The sequence below is a fragment of the Saimiri boliviensis genome, chromosome 6 (genome assembly GCF_048565385.1).
Source record: "Saimiri boliviensis isolate mSaiBol1 chromosome 6, mSaiBol1.pri, whole genome shotgun sequence".
Classification (NCBI taxonomy): Eukaryota; Metazoa; Chordata; class Mammalia; order Primates; family Cebidae; genus Saimiri; species Saimiri boliviensis.
Genome location: NC_133454.1, coordinates 71,902,924 through 71,922,679, shown reverse-complemented (window position 1 = coordinate 71,922,679; position 19,756 = coordinate 71,902,924). Strand labels below are relative to the sequence as shown.

Below are 19,756 nucleotides of genomic sequence, written 5' to 3'. Positions count from 1 at the left end.
AAATACAAAAATTATCTGGGCATGGTGGCTTGTGCCTGTAGTCCTAGCTACTTGGGAGGCTGAAGCAGTAGAATCACTTGAACCTGGGAGGCAGAGCTTGCAGAGAGCTGAGATTGTGCCACTGCACTCCAGCCTGGGCGACAGAGTGAGACACTGCCTCAAAAAAAAAAAAAAAAAAAAAAAAAAAAAAGGGCATGGGGGGCAAACTTCAACTCAATAGTTAACATATTATGTTTTGTTTGTTTTTTTTGAAACATGATATATATTACAAAGCATATGATACAAAGAACATATTATGTTTTTCTAAAACAATTATGTTTTTTATGAAAACACAAAACATTTACAAGTTGGAAGAGCTGAATACAATGTGCTATGAACTATATGGCTTAGTAAAAATGCCTGCATATGGAAAAACACTAGAAGGTAAATATGAAACACGGAACACATCAAATCAAATTAAAAATCCTTAGTATTAACTAATGTTAGATGTTATAATCCTTGGAAGTGAACTAATACTATGTCCTGTTTCTGAAAACAGAGGCTACAATAAAGCTCCATTCTATTTCTTGCCTGTGTCAAGTAGAAAGTTCAAGTGTTAGAAAAAGTAAAAAATGAAAATACGATATTTTATGAGGAAAAAGCTCAGTCAATGGGACTCAAAATGAAGAGGCAAGGAGACAGGCATTCTGCGTGTTTCCTGCTCATTAAAAAGCAAGCAAGCACACACAAGCCCTCTCACTAATTAACAATGAGCAGCAGGCTACAAAGTATGCACTTGGATAACCAGACCCCATTTGCTATAGAAAACCTCTGAATTTTATGTCCCTAAGCCATCAGTTCCTGGTTTGTAAAAGGCAATGGCACAATATTCTTTAGCCAAGCAAGCAGAACTTTAAAGACTAATGTTAACTATGAAAAATTTCCGATTAAACAAAAAGGATACTGTCTTCTCTGCTTCTGTCCTGTGTGCTTTCCATTCCAGGCAAAGCTGCTGCTACACGTCGAAAGAGCTGTGGGAAAGAGAAAAGTTATAATTGAGAGGCAACATTTAGCAAAGGGTATTGGGGTTTATGATCACTGTACAGTGAGCTGTCTAATGCTGGGCACAGTGGCTCACACCTGTAATCCCAGCACTTTGGGATCTGCCCAAGGTGGGCGGATCACTTGAGGTCAGGAGTTTGAGACCAGCCTGTGTAACATGGTGAAACCCTGTCTTTACAATAAACACAAAAATTAGCTAGGCATGGTGGTGCACGCCTGTAGTCTTAGCTAATGGAGAGGCTGAGCCCGGAGGACTGCTTCAGCCCAGGAGGTAGAGGCTGCAGTGAGCCAAGATCATGCCACTGCACTCCAGCCTGGGCAACAGGGTGAGACTCTGTCTCAAAAATAAGTAAACAAACAAATAAATAAATGTCTATTCATCCTATAAATATTATATAAAAAGTAGTATGACAACTACTAAGAAATATAAAGACATGATTCCTGCTTTTTAACTGGTAAGACATGAACAAATAGCTATTAACAAATAAGCAGCAAAAATGTCACTTGAGTAATAAAGGATTACAGAAATGCAGAAAAATAGCATATCATTCATTTAACAAAACTATATAGTAGCATTCCTATCTTTCATATAAAGAGTTAGGGTTGGGCCAGGCAGGCAGCTCATGCTTGTAATCCCATCACTTTGGGAGGCCACAGTGGGTGGATCATGTGGTTAGGAGTTCAAGACCAGCCTAGCCAACAGGTGAAGCCTCATCTCTACTAAAAATACAAAAAATTAGTTGGGAGTGATGCCTGTAATCCCATACTCAGGAGGCTGAGGCAGGGAAATCACCTGAACCTGGGAGGTAGAGGTTACAGAGCTGAGACTGTCCCACTGCATTCCAGCCTGGGCAACAGAGCACCAGGTTTGGGGGGCAGGCGGTACAGGGAAGAGCTAGGTTCTGAAGTCAGTGTATAATATATTGTGAAAGTTAGTCCAGTCAAAATTACCCTTTATTATTCCTTAGAAAAGCACAATGCTAGAGATTAATATACCACCCTTCAAGTCCAAAACAGCTGGCTTTTCTTCCTTCATTGGAATGAGTGCCAGTGGGAATAGCTGGCTTGTGTTTGAGGTATGAAGCTATGAAAAATATCTTCAACAGGAGAAAGGCACTCAAGCCTGGAGAAACATTCATATTTTAGAGGCATATGAGAACAGATTATGGTACAACAGTTTATACTTCTTACATTGTCCCAACCTTAGGCATACAGCCACTGGGTACAATAGCTAGTGAAACTGCCTGATTATTTCAATTATTTATCTTTTGATTAAGCACGCAACAGAAAATTGAGTCAAAAAAATGTGTTCTCCAGGCCGGGTGCGGTGGTTCAAGCCTGTAATCCCAGCACTTTGGGAGGCCGAGGCGGGTGGATCACGAGGTCGAGAGATCGAGATCATCCTGGTCAACATGGTGAAACCCTGTCTCTACTAAAAATATAAAAATTAGCTGGGCATGGTGGCACGTGCCTGTAATCCCAGCTACTCGGGAGGCTGAGGCAGGAGAATTGCTTGAACCCAGGAGGCGGAGGTTGCGGTGAGCCGAGATCGTGCCATTGCACTCCAGCCTGGCTAACAAGAGCGAAACTCCGTCTCATTAAAAAAAAAAAAAAAATGTGTTCTCCAAACAATATCAGCTGAAAACTTGAAAATAACCGTCTATTATTATCACAAATATAAGTAAATACTTATTATCACAAATATAAGTATAGTGACCACAGAAACAATCTAGTAGCTGACAATGTGACACTATATCAAACTTTAACAGTGTTTTGGGGATACGTTTTAAATTTGTTTTTGTATACAGAAATTCACTCTATAATATAATGGCGATATAGGCACCCCCTCCACTTTTTTTTTTTTTTTTTTGGGAAATATAGTCTCACTCATTATCCAAGCTGAAGTACAGTGGCACAATCACGGCTCACTGAGGCCCCAACCTCCTGGGCTCAAGCGAGCCTCCCATATCCTGGTCTCCTAAGTTGCTGCCACCACACCTGGCTAACTGTTGTTATTTTTTTGTAGAGAAGAGGTTTTGCCATGTTACCCAGGGTGGTCTCCAACTCCTGAGCTCAAGTGATCTGCCCTCCTTGGCCTCCCAAAGTGCTGGGATTACACACACGCGCTACCGTACTGGGTGGCACTTTTTTTTGAGATGGAGTCTCTGTCACCTAGGCTGGAGTGCAGTAGTGCAATCTCAGCTCACTGCAACCTCCGCCTCCTGTGTTCAAGTGATTCTCCTGCCTCATCCTCCTGAGTAGCTGGGACCACAGGTGTGCATCACCACACTGGGCTAATTTTTGTATTTTTAGTAGAGATGGGCTTTCACCATGTTGGCCAGGCTAATCTCAAACTCCTAACCTCAGGTGATCCTCCTGCCTCAGCCTCCCAAAGTGCTGGGATTACAGGTGTGAGGCAGTGCACGTGGCCTGAAATGCCAATTTTGAAAGAAGTTCTACTATGGGTAAAATACTATGAAACACAATTGGATACTACAGAGAAAGTATTTGTGATAGGAAGAATCAATCAATGCAGAAAATCTCATTGTATTAATAGTCTCATTTAAAGAAACTGTCACAGACACTCCAGCCTTCAGCAAGTACTACCCTTATCAGTCAGCAGGCATCAACATCAAGGCAAGACCCTCCAACAACAATATTGACTTGCAAAAGGCTCAGATGATCATTAGCATTTTTAGCAATATTCTTTTTTTTTTGAGACGGAGTTTCGCTCTTGTTACCCAGGCTGGAGTGCTATGGTGCAATCTCGGCTCACCGCAACCTCCGCCTCCTGCCTCAGCCTCCTGAGTAGCTGGGATTACAGGCATGCGCCACCATGCCCAGGTAATTTTTTGTATTTTTAGTAGAGACGGGGTTTCACCATGTTGACCAGGATGGTCTCAATCTCTTGACCTTGTGATACACCTGCCTCGGCCTCCCAAAGTGCTGGGATTACAGGCGTGAGCCACTGCGCCCGGCCCAGCAATATTCTTTAATTAAGATATGTACATTGTTACGACTTTTTTTTTTTTTTTTTTTTTGGACAGAGTTTTGCTCTGTTGCCCGGGCTGGAGTGCAGTGGCATGATCTCGGCCCACTGCAACCTCCATCTCCTGGATTCAGGCGATTCTCCTACCTCAGCCTCCTGAGTAGCTGGGATTACAGGCATTGGCCACCACACCTGGCTACATTTTGTATTTTTAGTAGAGACAGGGTTTCACCAAGTTGTCCAGGCTGGTCTCAAACTCCTGCCCTCAAGTGATCCTCCTACCTCAGCCACCATGCCCAGCCACATACGTTGTTTTGACAAACATAATGCTATTAATAGACTACAGTAAAGTATAAACAAAACTTATACACACTGGAAACCAGAAAATCCATTTAACTGGTTTTATTGACATACTCACTTCATTGCAGTGATCTAGATCCAAACTACAGTATCTCTGAGGTATACCTGTATTCAGTGGGCCTCAATGATTTTAACACCTGGCCATCTAGTCAGAATGTACATTCAGCACATTTCTCTTTCAGTAGAGATGAAGGCAAAGAAAAAGTGGCAGGAAAGATTTCACAGGGAAGAGTTTCCTGAACACATACTGAGGTATAGAAAAGTACAAGGTATACTTCAGAATGGTTATGTAGTCCAGACTGGTTCAGGCATAGAATATGTAAAAGGATCAGGATAGGATGAATATATCTGAGGCCAGACTAAGAAAGATCTTCCTTTACATCCTGTGGGCAAAGGAATCCACTAAAAATAGTAGTTTGCTCTCGGACTTCCATCAGCAATTCCATTGTCTTAATATGGCTAAAGAGACATACAAATCACATAGTGAAATTGAAAGTCATTAAGGTGGAATGGCAAAAAACTAAAAGGTAAAGTGTGGATAGCAGTACAGTGCAGTAGTTAACAACCTGGGTCTGGGCCCTAGGTAGGCCACTTATGTGACAGATCATGTAATCTTCATTCCTCTGTTCCTTGATCTATAAAAGATGGGCTTAAAATAACAGTACACTTGCCTGACTAGATTACTAGATTACTGTGAAACTTAAGGAAAATAATTATGCAAAGTGTTTAAGACTGATCTGCTATATACAAAGTCTTTAAAACAAAACAAAACAAAAAGCAGCCTCGTGAGATGTTTACTTTTGACCGGCTGGGCAAGGTGGCTCATGCCTATAATTCCCACATTTTGGGAGGCCAAGGCAGGTGAATCACCTGAGGTTAGCAGTTTGAGTCCAGTTTGGCCAACATGGTAAAACCCAGTCTCTTCTAAAAATACAGAAAAAAAAAAAAAAAAAAAAAAATTAGCTGGGCGTGGTAGAAGACGCCTGTAATCCTAGGTGCTCAGGAGGGTGAGGCAGGAGAATCATTTGAACTGGGGAGGTGGAGACTGCAGTAAGCTTCCCGCACTCTAGCCTGGGAAACAAGTAAACTCTGTCTCAAAAAAAAAAAAAAAAAAAAAAAAGACAGCTCTATTTCTACCAGAGACAATAACTCTATCAGAGATAAATGAACTCTCATAGGCCTGTAGGATTACAGAACAGATAATTTTGCCAAATGTTATACAACTCTGCAGTGAATTCTAGGACTACAGCAAAACACCCACAGGCTTAATTCTGCTTTAAGAAGAAACTATAAAAAACTGGTAGGAAAGGTGTGGAGGTTGGAGAAGACCTTTTAAAAATATTAGAGCAGAACTGAAACTTTCTTAGGAATATCTAGAAATTGTACCCATAATATACTTGCTTCTGACATAAAATATTTATTAAACTGCTTGCCTATTCAAGATGCATAATCTTTTCGGCCCTTAAGAACACCAGGTTTAGGCAGCTCACGCCTATAATCCCAGCACTTTGGGAGGCCAAGGTGGGTGGATCATTTGAGGTCAGGAGTTCAAGACCAGCTTGCCAACATGGTGAAACCCCATCTCTACTAAAGGTACAAAAATTAGCTAGGCATGAGGGCAGGCACCTATAATCCCAGCTACTTGGGAGGCTGAGGTAGGAGAATCACTTGAACTCAGGAGGTGGAGGTTGTAGTGATCTGAGATTGTGCCACTGCAGTTCAGCCTGGGACACAGAGACTCCATCTCAAAACAAAACAAAAACAATTTATTTTCAGCTACCTTGAAAACAGAAAATCTTTTCAAGAGGGAGGTATAGGAAAGGTTTGGCTACTTTCTGAGTAGAGCTTATGAAAACGGAATAAAATTAGGTTTACAAGTTTGAGACTTTTAAAAAATTAAAATAGATTCTCTTTAGTGAAAAGTACCTAACTAACAAAGTATTCCAGGGCAAGTACCGTTATATTCACATATATCTGCCTATTTTCATTATATATATACATATACTGCTTCATAACACCTATTTTAAAATTCCTTAACATATGGTCCAGCAATTCTACTTTGGGGTATATATCCAAAAGAACTGAAAGCAGAAGTTAAACAGATATTTGCACACCAACATTCATAGCAGCATTACTGACAATAGCCAAAAGGTGGAAACAATCCATGTGCTATATAATATGTAAATATATGTATTATACATAGTATACCCATAAAATGCAGTTATTAATCAGCCTTAAAAAGGAAAGAAATTCTGACACCTACTGCAATATGGATGAACCGTAAGGACATTATGCAAGTGAAACAAGCCACACACAAAGAACAAATATTGTATGAGTTCACTTACATGAAGTGAACTTTATACAAATCTAAGGCTACTTGAGCTGCTTAGTATACATGGAGTACTTCTTATATGGAAAGCACTGTGGAAAAGAGTACATGAACAGCTAACAATCTTAGGTAAGAAGAATGTTTTATAAAATACTACTATTACACATAAATGACAGACATAAAAAATCCATTTTTTAATGACAGAAATGTTAGGCTGGATGTGGTGGCTCATGCCTATAATCCCAGCACTTTGGAAGCTCATGCCTATAATCCCAGCATTTTGGAAGGCCAAGACAGGAGGATCACTTGGGCCCAGAAGTTCAAGATCAGCCTGGAAATAAGGACATCCTGTTTCTACACAGAAAATTATTTTAAAAATATACCAGGTCAGGTGCGGTGGCTCATGCTTGTAATCCCAGCACTCTGGGAGGTGGATCGCTTGAGGTCTGGAGTTTGAGACAGCCTGGCCAACATGGCAAAACTCTGTCTTTACCAAAAAATACAAAAAGTTAGTGGGGTGTAGTGACACACAAGTGCAGTCCCACCTACTCAGTAGGCTAAGGCACAAGAATCACTTGTACCTGAAAGGTTGAAGTTGCCGTGAGCTGAGATTGTGCCATTGCACTTAAGCCTGGGCTACATGCAAGACTGTGTCTCAAAAAATAAATAAATAAATAATACCAAATTGTTTTAATTTATAGTTTTAGTCAATATATTTCACAAACTTGGTGCTTTCTCCAAAATATTCCAATTAGATTAAAAGAATCAGTGCCACTAACCTATACTCAACTCAGGACATCCCAAAATAGGCAAAAAAAAAAAAAAAAACTTTACAAAGGTTTTCAGATTCAAACTTACTTCTTGGTTAAAAAAAGAAGAAGAAGAAATCTTATTTCTTAAATGCCAATGAAATGCTAACAAAGGGTTCTGCTATATTAGGAGTCACAGATGACTTAAGTATAAGGCTAGTACAGTTTGCGTAATACTTAAAAAAAATCCTCATATTTACTGAGTACCCACTATCTAGAAGACATTCTAGGCCTCCTTGGTGTAAGTTTCTTTTCCTAAGTTTTTCCTAAGAAACTTATTAATTTCCCCCTGACCTCCAGGTGTATGGTATTTTAGGCCATAATTTTAGAGCGAAAATTTTTTAGGAATAAATTTTAATATAAAGGGATACACCAGAGAAGGAGATTTCAAAATCACTATGACTACCAGTTCTTACTTATTTTATGAGCAGAAATAATTAAGTAACTATTACTTAAGTAACTTAACTATTTTATAAGCAGAAATATTCTTCCAAAGCAAACTGTTCAAAGAGCAAACTAATCAGTTTTGCCAACTTACAGAAAAAATTCCATTATGAAAGTAAATGTAAGAGTAAAGAGTGTTTTATACAAATTGAATTCTCATAGGAATGTTATTTGTGGACTTTTGACTTTCATTTATTTTTATTTTTCTTGAGACAGATTTTCATTCTTGTCATCCAGGCTGGAGTGCAGTGGCATGATCTTAGCTCACTGCAACCTCTACCTCCTGGGTTCAAGCAATTCTCCTGCCTCAATCTCCTGAGTAGCTAGGATTACAGGCGCCCACCACCACGCCCAGCAAATTTTTTAATTTGTAGTAGAGATGGGTTTTCATCCTGTTGGTCAGGCTGGTCTTCAACTCCTGACCTCAGTGATCCTCCCGAGCCTCAGCCTCCCCAAAGTGCTGGGATTACAGGCGTGAGCCACCACACCCAGTTGCTTTTGACTTTTTGGTAGATCTTAATTTTGGTAGTAAAGTATTTCTTTATTTCTTTCTTTTTTTTTTTTTTTTTTGAGACAGAGTTTCGCTCTTGTTACCCAGGCTGGAGTGCAATGGCACGATCTCGGCTCACCGCAACCTCCGCCTCCTGGGTTCAGGCAATTCTCCTGCCTCAGCCTCCTGAGGGGTTACAGGCACGCACCACCATGCCCAGCTAATTTTTTGTATTTTTAGTAGAGACAGGGTTTCACCATGTTGACCAGGATGGTCTTGATCTCTTGACCTCGTGATCCACCCGCCTCCGCCTCTCAAAGTGTTGGGATTACAGGCGTGAGCCACCACGCCCGGCCTAAGTATTTCTTAAAGATTATTATTTTATTACTTGTATTTTTTTTTTTTTTTCAGTTACTCTTCACAGATCATTTTTTAGAACAGCTAGTGACTTCCTTTTTTGAGACAAGGTCTTGCTCTGTCTCCCATGCACTATCATGGCTCACTGCAGCCTCATCCTCCCAGGCTCAACCAATCCTACCTCAAACTCCTGAGTAACTGGGATTAGTCTCACACCACCATGACCGGCACATTTTTCTCTTTTTTGCAGAGATACTGCCTCCCTATGTTTCCCAGGCTAGTCTTGAACTCCTGGGTTCAAGCAATCTTCCCACCTTGGCCTCCCAAAGTGCTGGGATTACAAAGCATGAGCCATCGTGCCTGGCCTGATTACTTTTAAATCGTATGTGAGATCCTGTCAAATATTTGATGAAAATGGCTTCCTCTCTCACTAGGAATAAAATGCCAAATCCTCACTGAGGACTACATGGTTTTAGACCTCTGTTCTCCAGAACTATCTTTGGGAGCTCTTATCATATGCCTCTTCCTTCACTTTAACCTTACTAATTTCCTTACTATTACTTAAACATGCCAAGTTTCTTTGAACTTGTCACTACACTTGAAGCTTGGAATGCTCTTCTCTGGATGTATAAATGGCTCACTTTCTCAATTCCTTCAGTTCTTTGCTCAAATGTACCTTATCAGACAGGTTTTCCCTATCTTTTATAAGACATCAATATATCATCATTCTCTTCACCAGTACTCTTTATCTTTCTGAACCTTACTTTTTCTATTTTTCTTTTTATGAAACAGAGTCTCAAAAGAAAAAAAAAAAAAAAGAAAGAAACACAGTCACACTCTGTCTCCCAGACTGGAGTGCAGTGGCATCATCTCAGCGCACTGCAGCCTCTGCCCACTGCAACCTCCGCTACCCAGGTTCAAGTGATTCTTGTGCTTCAGCCTCTAGAATAGCTAGGATTACAGGTGTGTACTACCACACTTGGCTAATTTTTGTATTTTTGGTAGAGACAGGATTTCAACATGTTGGCCAGGATGGTCTCGAACTCTTGGCCCTCAAGCAATCTGTCCACCTCAGCCTCCTAAAGTGCTGGGATTACAGGCATAAGCCACCACGCCTGGCCCCTACTTTATTTTTCTCTATAGAATTTATAATCACCTTAAGGATTGTATTTCACATACTGTCTAAACCTCCATACCAGAATGTAAGCTCCAAAATGGAATGGTTAGGTGTTTTGTTCACTATTGTATCCCCAGTGCCTATAATGTAACTAGGATTGCAGGAGGTGATCAACAAATATCTGAGTTAATTAATGACTGAACAGAACCTGATCAATATAATTTCTGCCAGTTCATATTCATCATATAGATTTCTGACCATTCCGTGATATTAAAGTACTACTGTTTTAAGGATATGAAGCACAAGAGGATAAATTAGGGGTGAGGTTAAATTTGAGAGAGGTAGAATACTTTAAGGCTGAAGAGCTCAGATTTTGTAACTAAATAGATCTGGGCTCATATTGTAGTTTAAGTTATAATCTTAAGCAAGTTACTTGGCCTCTAAAACTCTGGTTTCATATCAATAAGATGAATATGCTTATCTGCTTCATAAGGATACTGTGAGAATTAAGTTAAACACTTGGTACATTAAGTGGCTCTAGCAGATGGTATTTAGGCAATTCTGGGAAAGTTATATAATTTCTATGCCTCAGATGTTCTCCCTAAAATCAGAGCAACAACAGCAGCTCACTCATAGGATTGTTACATGGATTATTTCTTGTATTCAACAAGTATCTAAGCACCTAGATATTATATATAAAGTGCTTGCTAGGAAGGCAATAATGAAAGATTTTAAAGTTAATATTCATGGCATAATATTTTCACTATGTGTGCTAGGTGGTCTTGTATCATACATATGTTAATTTCTCTTCTTCTTAGAAGCATCCCCAGTTACTCATCCAAATAAAATACACTGAGTTCAGTTCAGATACTGCTGTTGTTTTGAGAAGGAGTCTCACTCTGTCGCCTAAGCTGAAGAGGAATGATGTGATCTCAGCTTACTGCAACCTCCACCTCTCGGGTTCAAGTGCTCCTGCCTCAGCCTCCCGAGTAGCTGGGACTTCAGGCGTGCACAACCATACCAGGCTAATTTTTGTATTTTTAGTAGAGACAAGGTTTCACCATGTTGGTGAGGCTGGTCTTGAATTCCTGACCTCAGGTGATCCACCTGCCTCAGCCTTTCAAAGTGCTGGGATTACAGGCACGAACCATCGTGCCTTGCCAATAATGCTGTTTTTTAAACAAAGCATTTCTTGACCATTCTAACTATATGTGACCTCATTCAATTATTCAATAAATGCCTTCATGCCAGCATTAATTCTGCTTCTCTCCTTTTCATTTATCTTTTCTGAAACAGGGTCTTACTCTGTCACCCAGGCTGGAGTGTAGTGGCATGTTAATAGCTCACTGCAACCTCCAGCTCCTGGGCTCAGGTGACGGTCCCATCCCAGGCTTCTGAGTAACTGGGACTACAGACACCCGAACACAGCTCACTAATTTTTAAATTTTTATTTATTTTTCATTATTTTGTAGAGGTAAGTTTTCCCTCTGTTGCCCAGGCTGGTCTCAAACACTTGGCCTCCAAGCAATCTTCCCACCTCAGCCTCCCAAGGTGCTGTAAGCCACCACACCTGGTCTTGCTTCTCAATAATTACTGTGTGTCTTACTGTCTGAAGCATTTGCTAGGCATTTATTATGTATGACCCATTCTTTACTGCATAGTCTTCACAAGAATGTGACTCTTCTTCCCAACAATATCTTAAGTTTCTTGAAGTTAGAAACTACATTTTATGTAACTTTTTATTTTCCAAAGTACCTACGGTGGTCTAGCATACCATACTTGATACCTATGGATTAAGGTGCATGATAAAAGTCCAAGATTAATACCTGCTATAAACCAACTGTGGTAGACATGGGAGATATAGTGATGTAAAAAAGATATGATCACCACTAGTGCATAAGGTACATATACTATTTCAGCCAATATAAAATAATTTTCCCACATATATGTCATTGTAACTTCACAGGTAATATGTATACAAGCTTTCACTGAACTGTTAGAGCCGATGCCCATCAGCTATCACTACTTTCTCACAAAGTCTTCTCCTCTCTTTCAAACAAACTTCTTCTTATAAGTACTAATGATTTTAGAAGTTTAAGATCAAGGAGTTTTTCAGCCAGGCACAGTGGCTCACACCTGTAATCCCAGCACTTTGGGAGGCTGAGGTGGGCAGATCACCTGAGGTCAGGAGTTCAAGACCAGTCTGCTCAACATGGCGAAATCTCGTCTCTACTAAAAATACAAAAATTAGCTGGGCATGGTGGCACATGCCTGTAATTCCAACTACTCAGGTGGCTGAGGCAGGAGAATCACTTGAACCTGGGAGGTGGAGGTTGCAGTGCACCAAGATTGTGCCACCTGGGCGACAAGAGTGAAACTCCATCTCAAAAAAAAAAAAAAAAAAAAAAAAATTCAAGAGGTTTTTCTTTTCTTTTTCCATTTTTCAGTACTACAAAATATGTAATAAGAAAGGTGACATCATACACTTATCACTTCACTAAAATAATGTACTAATTCCCAGATGAAAAGTCAGGTGAAAGCTAAAGTAATCACTTATCATTATCATTTCTTCAGCAATTTAAACGCCATACCAGTTTCAAAAACAAAGCAATACTTCCTTTTTTTTTTAAAAAAAAAAGAATTTGGGCCAGGCACCATGGCTAATACCTGTAATCCCAACACTTTGGGAGGTCAAGGTTGGTGGCTCACTTGAGGCCTGAGGTTTGAGACCAGCCTGGGCAACATAGCAAGACTCATCTCTAGGAAAAATAAAAAATTAGCTGGGTATGATACTGGGTGCCTGTAGTCCTAGCTACTTAAAAGGCTGAGGCAGGAGGATTGCTTGAACTCTGGAGTTCAAGGCTGCAGTGAGCTGTGTTCACATCACTATGCTCCTGGGTGACAGAGCAAGACCTTGTCTCAAAAATTTAGAGAGAGATGGGGGAGGGGGGAGGGGAGGGGGGAGGGGAGGGGGAAGGGAGAGGGGAGGGGGGAGGGGAGGGGGAAGGGGGAAGGGAGGGGAAGGGAAGAGGGGAGGAGGGGAAGAGGGAAGGAGGGAGAGGGAGAGGGAGAGAGAGAGAGAGAGAGAATGAGAAATATAAGGCATAAAACTTTTTCATAGGGTATCATTTTATGAAATACTGAATGGAATGAAAAACATTTTACTTAAATATCCTGTATAACACAAATGATCATGTTAGATATTATACTATATTACATTTATGCTAGTTCTAGTACTGATTGTCTTATTTTAAAAATGATAACAATATTCTGTAAGCAGAAACAGGACTTTAGGGCCAAATGTTTAAATCAAAGAGCAACAGGGTTAAGGACAAGACATTTTAAAATAAGAAGGCAAAGTAGTATTATTAGGTAGAACAAATTGTTTTAAGTCAAGGTTCTTGGCTATGGCCTAGTCACTTGAATCATAATCAGATAATAAATTAAGCAAAAGCTCTCTCACAACTATTTAAAAAGAAAGCAACAGAGAAGGCCCATTTTTAAGCCTTTATTACATGATGTGCATTATAATCTAGTAAATGAGGGAATGGGGAATAGGAATCCAATTAGCATATTAGCAAAAAGCTAGGAAACATCTCTGTATATGGAAAAGCAGAACTACATGGTAATTTTAGTACTGATAAATCTATACCTTATATACAGAAAGACTTCTGTGTATCATCTGGTGAAAAGGCATGATTTTGTCAAATAAAATGAGTACAATGCAAAAATCAAAAATAGTTCTGTTTATAAACATACATAGCTGGACAAACACACAATAGTAACAACAGTCATGTAAGACTGTGATTCCCAGTGTTTTCCAAGACAGTGACTAGACTGCAAAATCTACCTAGTTCTGAATACCAGCACCATTTCTGAAACGTGACTGACCTACACAGCAAGAACTCAGAAGGGGTCAGAGATTATTTCATCATAGTTTTATTTCCTTTATCAGACATTTTAGTTTTTACCCCTATAAATTCAGTACAGACTCTAGTTTTGATAATAGCAGAACAGCTTGTATAAGATTAACACACTTGTAGAAACAGCAATGATTAACTCTGTCTCTACTAAAAATACAAAATACTAAAAACACTGTCTCTACTAAAAATACAAAAAATTAGGGGGTTGGGGGGAAAATAAGCCGAGCATGATGGCATGTGCCTGTAGCAATGATACAGGGACATTTCTTATCTCATTCTTTTCATTTTTGGTGGTTTTGTTTTGCTTTGTGTTTTTGAGATAGGGTATTGCATTGTTGCCCAGGCTGGAGTGCAGTGGCGTGATACTAGGCTGACTGCTGCCTCAATCTCCTAGGCCAAACAGTCCAACCACCTCAGCCTCCCGAGTAGCTGGGACTACCACACTGAGATAATTTCTGTGTTTCTTTGTAGAGACAGGGTTTTGTCATGTTGCCCAAGCAGGTCCCAACTCCTGGGCTCAAGCAATCAGCCTGCCTTGGCCTCCCAGAAGTGCTGGAAATACAAGCGTGTGCAACTGCACCCAGCCCAAGAGGGACAGTTGTTTACATAAAACTGTCAACAGGCTGGGTGCCATGGCTCATGCCTGTAATCCCAGCACTTTGGGAGGCTGAGGCAGGCAGATCACCTGAGGTCAGGAGTTTGAGACCAGCCTGACCAACAGGGAGAAACCCTGTCTCGACTAAAAATACAAAAAATTAGCCCAGTGTGGCGGCGCCTGTAATCCCAGCTACTCAAAGCAAACAAATATATTGTTGCTGTTGATTTCAACACCGCCTTCTCAGTAAAAGACAGAACTGGGCAAAAAACTTAAAAGGCTATATAAGGTGGGGTTTTTTTTTTTTTTTTTTTTTTTTTGGCTTTTTGCTTATTGAGACAGTCTTGTTCTGCTGCCCAGGCTGGAATGCAATGGCACAATCATGGCTCACTGCAGCCTCGAACTCCTGAGCTCAAGTAATCCTCTGCCTCAGTCTCATGAGTAGCCGAAACTACAGGTACATGTCACCATGCTCAGCTAATTTTCAAAAAACTTTTCTTCTTTTGTAGAGATGGGGTTTCGCTATGTTGACCAGGATGATCTTGAACTCCTGGCCTCAAGTGATCCTCCCGCATCCACCTCCTCAAGTGCTGGGATAATGGGAATGAGCCACTGTGCCCAGCCAGGCTACATAGATTTGACAATGCTATCAAGCATCTTAACTAGTATACCTGACAACTGTAAAAAAAAATTCTTTTTCCAGTACATATAACAACATTCAATAAGATAGACCGTGCCAGGCATGGTGGCTCACACCTGTAATCCCAACACTTTGGAAGGCCAAGATGGGCAGATCACAAGGTCAGGAGATCAAGACCATCCTGGCTAACACAGTAAAACATTGTCTCTACTAAAAATACAAAAAATTAGGGGGTTGGGGGGAAAATAAGCCGAGTATGATGGCATGTGCCTGTAGTCCCAGCTACTTAGGAGGCTGAGGCAGGAAAATCACTTGAACTCGCAAGGCGGAGGTTGCAGTGAGCTGAGATTGCAGCCATCGTACTACAGCCTGGGCAACAGAGCGAGACTCCATGTCAAAAAAACATAAAAATAAAAATACAGATCACGTAACAGCCCATAAAACTTCTCTCAATAAATTACAAATGACTGAAATATTACAGAGTATATTCTGTGACCATAACAGGATTAAATTAGAAGCCAATAACAATTAAGATATCCAGAAATGTCCCTAAACATTGGGAAATTAAACAACGTATTTCTGTATCTTCACTGCTGTGGTCATCATACCTGTAAATACATTTATCAAAACTTATCTAACAGTGAACTTAAGATGTATACCTTTCACTGTACATAAATGTTTATCTCAATAAAATATTTTTTATATATATATGCATTTTGTTTTGTTTTAGAGACACAGCCTTGCTCTGTTGCCCAGGCTGGAGTGCAGTGGTACAATTCTTGCTCACTGCAATCTCTACCTCCTGGGTTCAATCAAAATAACACCTAATGTTCAAACAGAAAAAAGAGGAGGCATAACTGAAGAATTTTACATCTGTCACCTGCTTCATTCTCCACCCAAGCTCAAAGCTCTCTCCTTTAGGGAATTCAGCCATATATTCATATGGGGTCTGCTCTGTGTGGGGCCGCTGCAGGAAGCTGCAGATACCTTTGCTTAGGGCTTTGAGGCGGGTAGATCACTCAAGACCAGGAGTTTTGAGACCAGCCTAGCCAACGTGGCAAAACCCTGGCTCTACTAAAAATACAAAAATTAGCTGGACATGGTGGCGTGCACCTATAATCCCAGCTAGTCAGGAGGCTGAGCCATGAGAATCACTTGAACCTGGGAGGTGGAGGTTAATAGTGAGCCGAGATCCTGCCACTCATTTCAGCCTGGGCAATAGGGTAAGACTGTCTCAGGTGAAAAAAAAAAAAAAGGTGGTGGTGGCTCACGCCTTTAATCCCAGCACTTTAGGAGGCTGGGGTGGGCGGACCACAGGTAGAGACTGAGACCATCCTGGCCAACATGGTGAAATGCCATCTCTACTAAAAATACAAAAATTAGGTGTGGTGGTGTGCCCCTGTAGTCCTAGTTACTTGGGAGGCTGAGGCAAGAGACTTGCTTGAACCCAGGAGGCGGAGGTTGCAGTGAGCTGAGATCGCGCCACTGCACTCCAGCCTGGCAAGAGAGCGAGACTGTCTCAAAAAAAAAAAGAAAGAAACAAAAGCAAAAAAAAATCTAAATTAAAAATAAGAAGGAATACTATAGCAATAACCAGAAAAGGCTCTTAATCTAAATTTGATTATGTTTGAACTGAGTTACAAATGTTAGATAAGGAAGAAACTAGTTTAGGAAAAAGGACAATAATATACAATGGAAAAATGAGAAAATGGTCTATGTGAAGTACTTCAAGTAGGTATATAATGGCCAAAGATTAGGACAGTGAGATATGAGGGGGGCCATATCAAAGATGTTGAACAGCATGGCCTGGCCTACCAAGGAGTTTAACAGTCATAATAAAATTCACAGAGTAAACTGATCAGCTTGGCATTTTAAAATAAGCACTCTGGGAACAAGATGGAAAATAAACTAAAATGGGGCAAGACTAGTGGCATCTATCAATTAAGAAGCTATAGTAACAGGCAAGGGTATTAGATAGCAAGGTCCTCAATATCAGTAGGAAGAGTAGTTAAGACTCAGACTCTAAATGATTGTTTTCAAGTTATTAATGCAGATGAGTCAAAGAGCTTCTGGATTTCACTAGGTTTTCTCTCCTACTTCATGAAGACTCATTTTCACACTTGGCTACATAACAACTATTTAATTCCTTGTGTACAAATTTGGCTATTACAAAAGAATCAACAGTTTGAGTGTAGGAAGCTTGTCTTCTGTATCTAGCAGGGGTTAGGAAAACTTACTTGTTCAAACAACAAACTGAATAGATTTGACACGATTGATGATCCATCTCTATGGCTTTACACCAGTCTTCTTTTTTTAAAGAAAGTATACCATGCATGAGAAATTCCCTATTTTTTTTTTTTTTTTTTTGAGACGAAGTTGAGCTCTGTTGCGCAGGCAGAAGTGCAGTGGTGTGATCTCAAATCACTGCAACCTCCGCCTCTCAGATTCAAGTGATTCTCCTGCCTCAGCCTCCTGAGTAACTGGGACTAGAGGCATGTGCCACCACACCCGGCTAATTTTTTGTATTTTTAGTAGAAACGGGACTTCACCATGTTAGCCAGATGGTCTTGATCTCCTGACCTTGTGGTCCACCCACCTTGGCCTCCCGAAGTGCTGGAATTACAGAAGTGAGTCACCATGCCAGGCCCTTTTTTTTTTCTTAAGATGGAGTCTCACTCTGTCACCAGGCTGGAGTGCAGTGGCCAGATCTTGGCTCACCGCAACCTACATCTCCTGGATTCAAGCAATTCTCCTGCCTCAGCCTCACAAGTAGTTGGGACCACAGGTGTGTGTCACCACGCCCAGCTAATTTTTGTCTTTTTAATAGAGACAAGGTTTTACCATGTTGGCCGATCCTTTGACTTTGTGATCCACCCACCTCAGCCTCCCAAAGTGCTGGGATTACAGGCATGAGCCACTGCGCCTGGCCAAGAAATTCCCCGAGACTCTTGTTTAAAATGTAGATATATTAGGATACTATACTATGGAATCAACATCCATAAGTACCCCAGGAACCTGTATTTTATTTTATTTTATTTTATTTTTTTGACAAGGTACCACTCTGTTGCCTAGGCTGGAGAGCAATGGTGTGATTGACTAACTGCAGTATCTCCCAGGTTCAAGCGATTCTCCTACCTCAGCCTCTCAAGTAGCTGTGACTAGAGGTACACACCACCACACCTGGCTAATTTCTGTATTTTTTTGGTAGAGATGAGGATTCACCATGTTGGCTAGGCTGGTCTTGAACTCCTGACTCAAGTGATCTGCCTGCCTCAGCCTCCCCAAGTTCTGGGATTATAAGTGTGAGTCACCATGCCTGGATACAACCTGTATCTTAAATAAACTTCCAGGTAACAATTACGTACATTAAAGTTTAGACCCATTAAATCATTCTCCAATCTTCATTTTAGGGAAAACTTACCATTCTAAAACCTTTGTCTTTTGTGGTTTTTTTGAGACAGGGTCCTGCTCTGTCACCCAGGCTAGAGTGCAGTGGCACGATCGGGACTCACTGCTGCCTCAACCTCCTGGGCTCAAGTGGGTCCTCTTGTCTCACCTCCCAAGTAGCTAGGCTTGAACTCCTGGGCTCAAGTGATCCTCCCTTCTTAGCCTCCCAAAGAGTGAGCCATCATGCTCAGGCCTAAAACCTCTGTCTTTTTAAAATTATTGTTTGGATATTAGGTCTTCTCTCTGCCAAGGACAGCAGAGGCAGGGAAAATGATCTTCCTAGCCTCAATGGTTAACTATATGTCTTTAAAAATATGTCTTATAAAAAACTTTTGTAGTATCTTTTTCTATTAAAATTTCCAATGGCAGGGTAAACATGAGATTTCTAATATATACACAGAACTCCTACTACATTTAGTGCACTGTCAAGAATAAAGAGTTGGACTATAGTTATTTGCAGATTTGTTTAGATTTAACTAGGAAAATTTGAATTTTTGTATATAGCTTATATATGAAATAATATCAAAGGCCATGATTTTTTTAAATTTTGGGATGATTTGTAGTGAAACTAAAAGAGAAAAGTTAAACATTTCTTTCACTTCTAGCCATTTAAATATTTAAGTTTTTTATTAAAACTTTTGTTTTGGCCGAGCACGGTGGTTCATGCTTGTAATCCCAGCACTTTGTCAGGCTGAGGCGAGCGGATCACCTGAGGTCAGGAATTTGAGACCAACATGACCAACATGGAGAAACCCAGTCTCTATTAAAAATACAAAATTAGCCAGGCATGGTGGTACATGCCTGTAATCCTAGCTACTCGGGAAGGTGAGGCAGAAGAATCGCTTGAACCCAGGAGGCGGAGGTTGTGGTGAGCAGAGATCATGCCATTGCACTCCAGCCTGAGTAACAAGAGCTAAACTCCACCTCAAATTTTAAAAAATGTTTTTAAGTATTATGCCAGAAGAAGTAATTAAGTATTTAAAACACTCTATTTGACTAGTCCTGAAGCTCCTTTAAAAAAACTTTTAGGCTGGGCACTGTGGCTCATGCCTGTAATCTGAGCACTTTGGGAAGCCGAGGTGGTTGGATCACAAGGTCAGGAGTTCAAGACTAGCTTGGCCAACATGGTGAAACTCCATCTCTGCTAAAAAAAAACAAAAAAAAAGCTTAGCTGAGCATGGTGGTAATCAGTAACTGTAATCAGAGCTACTCGGA

At 40.5% G+C, this 19,756-nt stretch overlaps 1 protein-coding gene across 2 annotated transcripts in view; it reads right to left on the bottom strand.

Moving 5' to 3' along the window:
- The window catches only part of RAB6A (RAB6A, member RAS oncogene family), a 95,414-nt gene that overhangs the window by 2,801 nt on the left and 72,857 nt on the right, over nucleotides 1–19,756 (bottom strand). For both annotated transcript variants that reach the window (XM_039470863.2, XM_039470862.2), the window contains exon 7: nucleotides 944–1,010. In XM_039470863.2, the coding sequence (XP_039326797.1) occupies nucleotides 944–1,010 (67 nt within the window). The remainder of the gene's footprint in view (nucleotides 1–943; nucleotides 1,011–19,756) is intronic.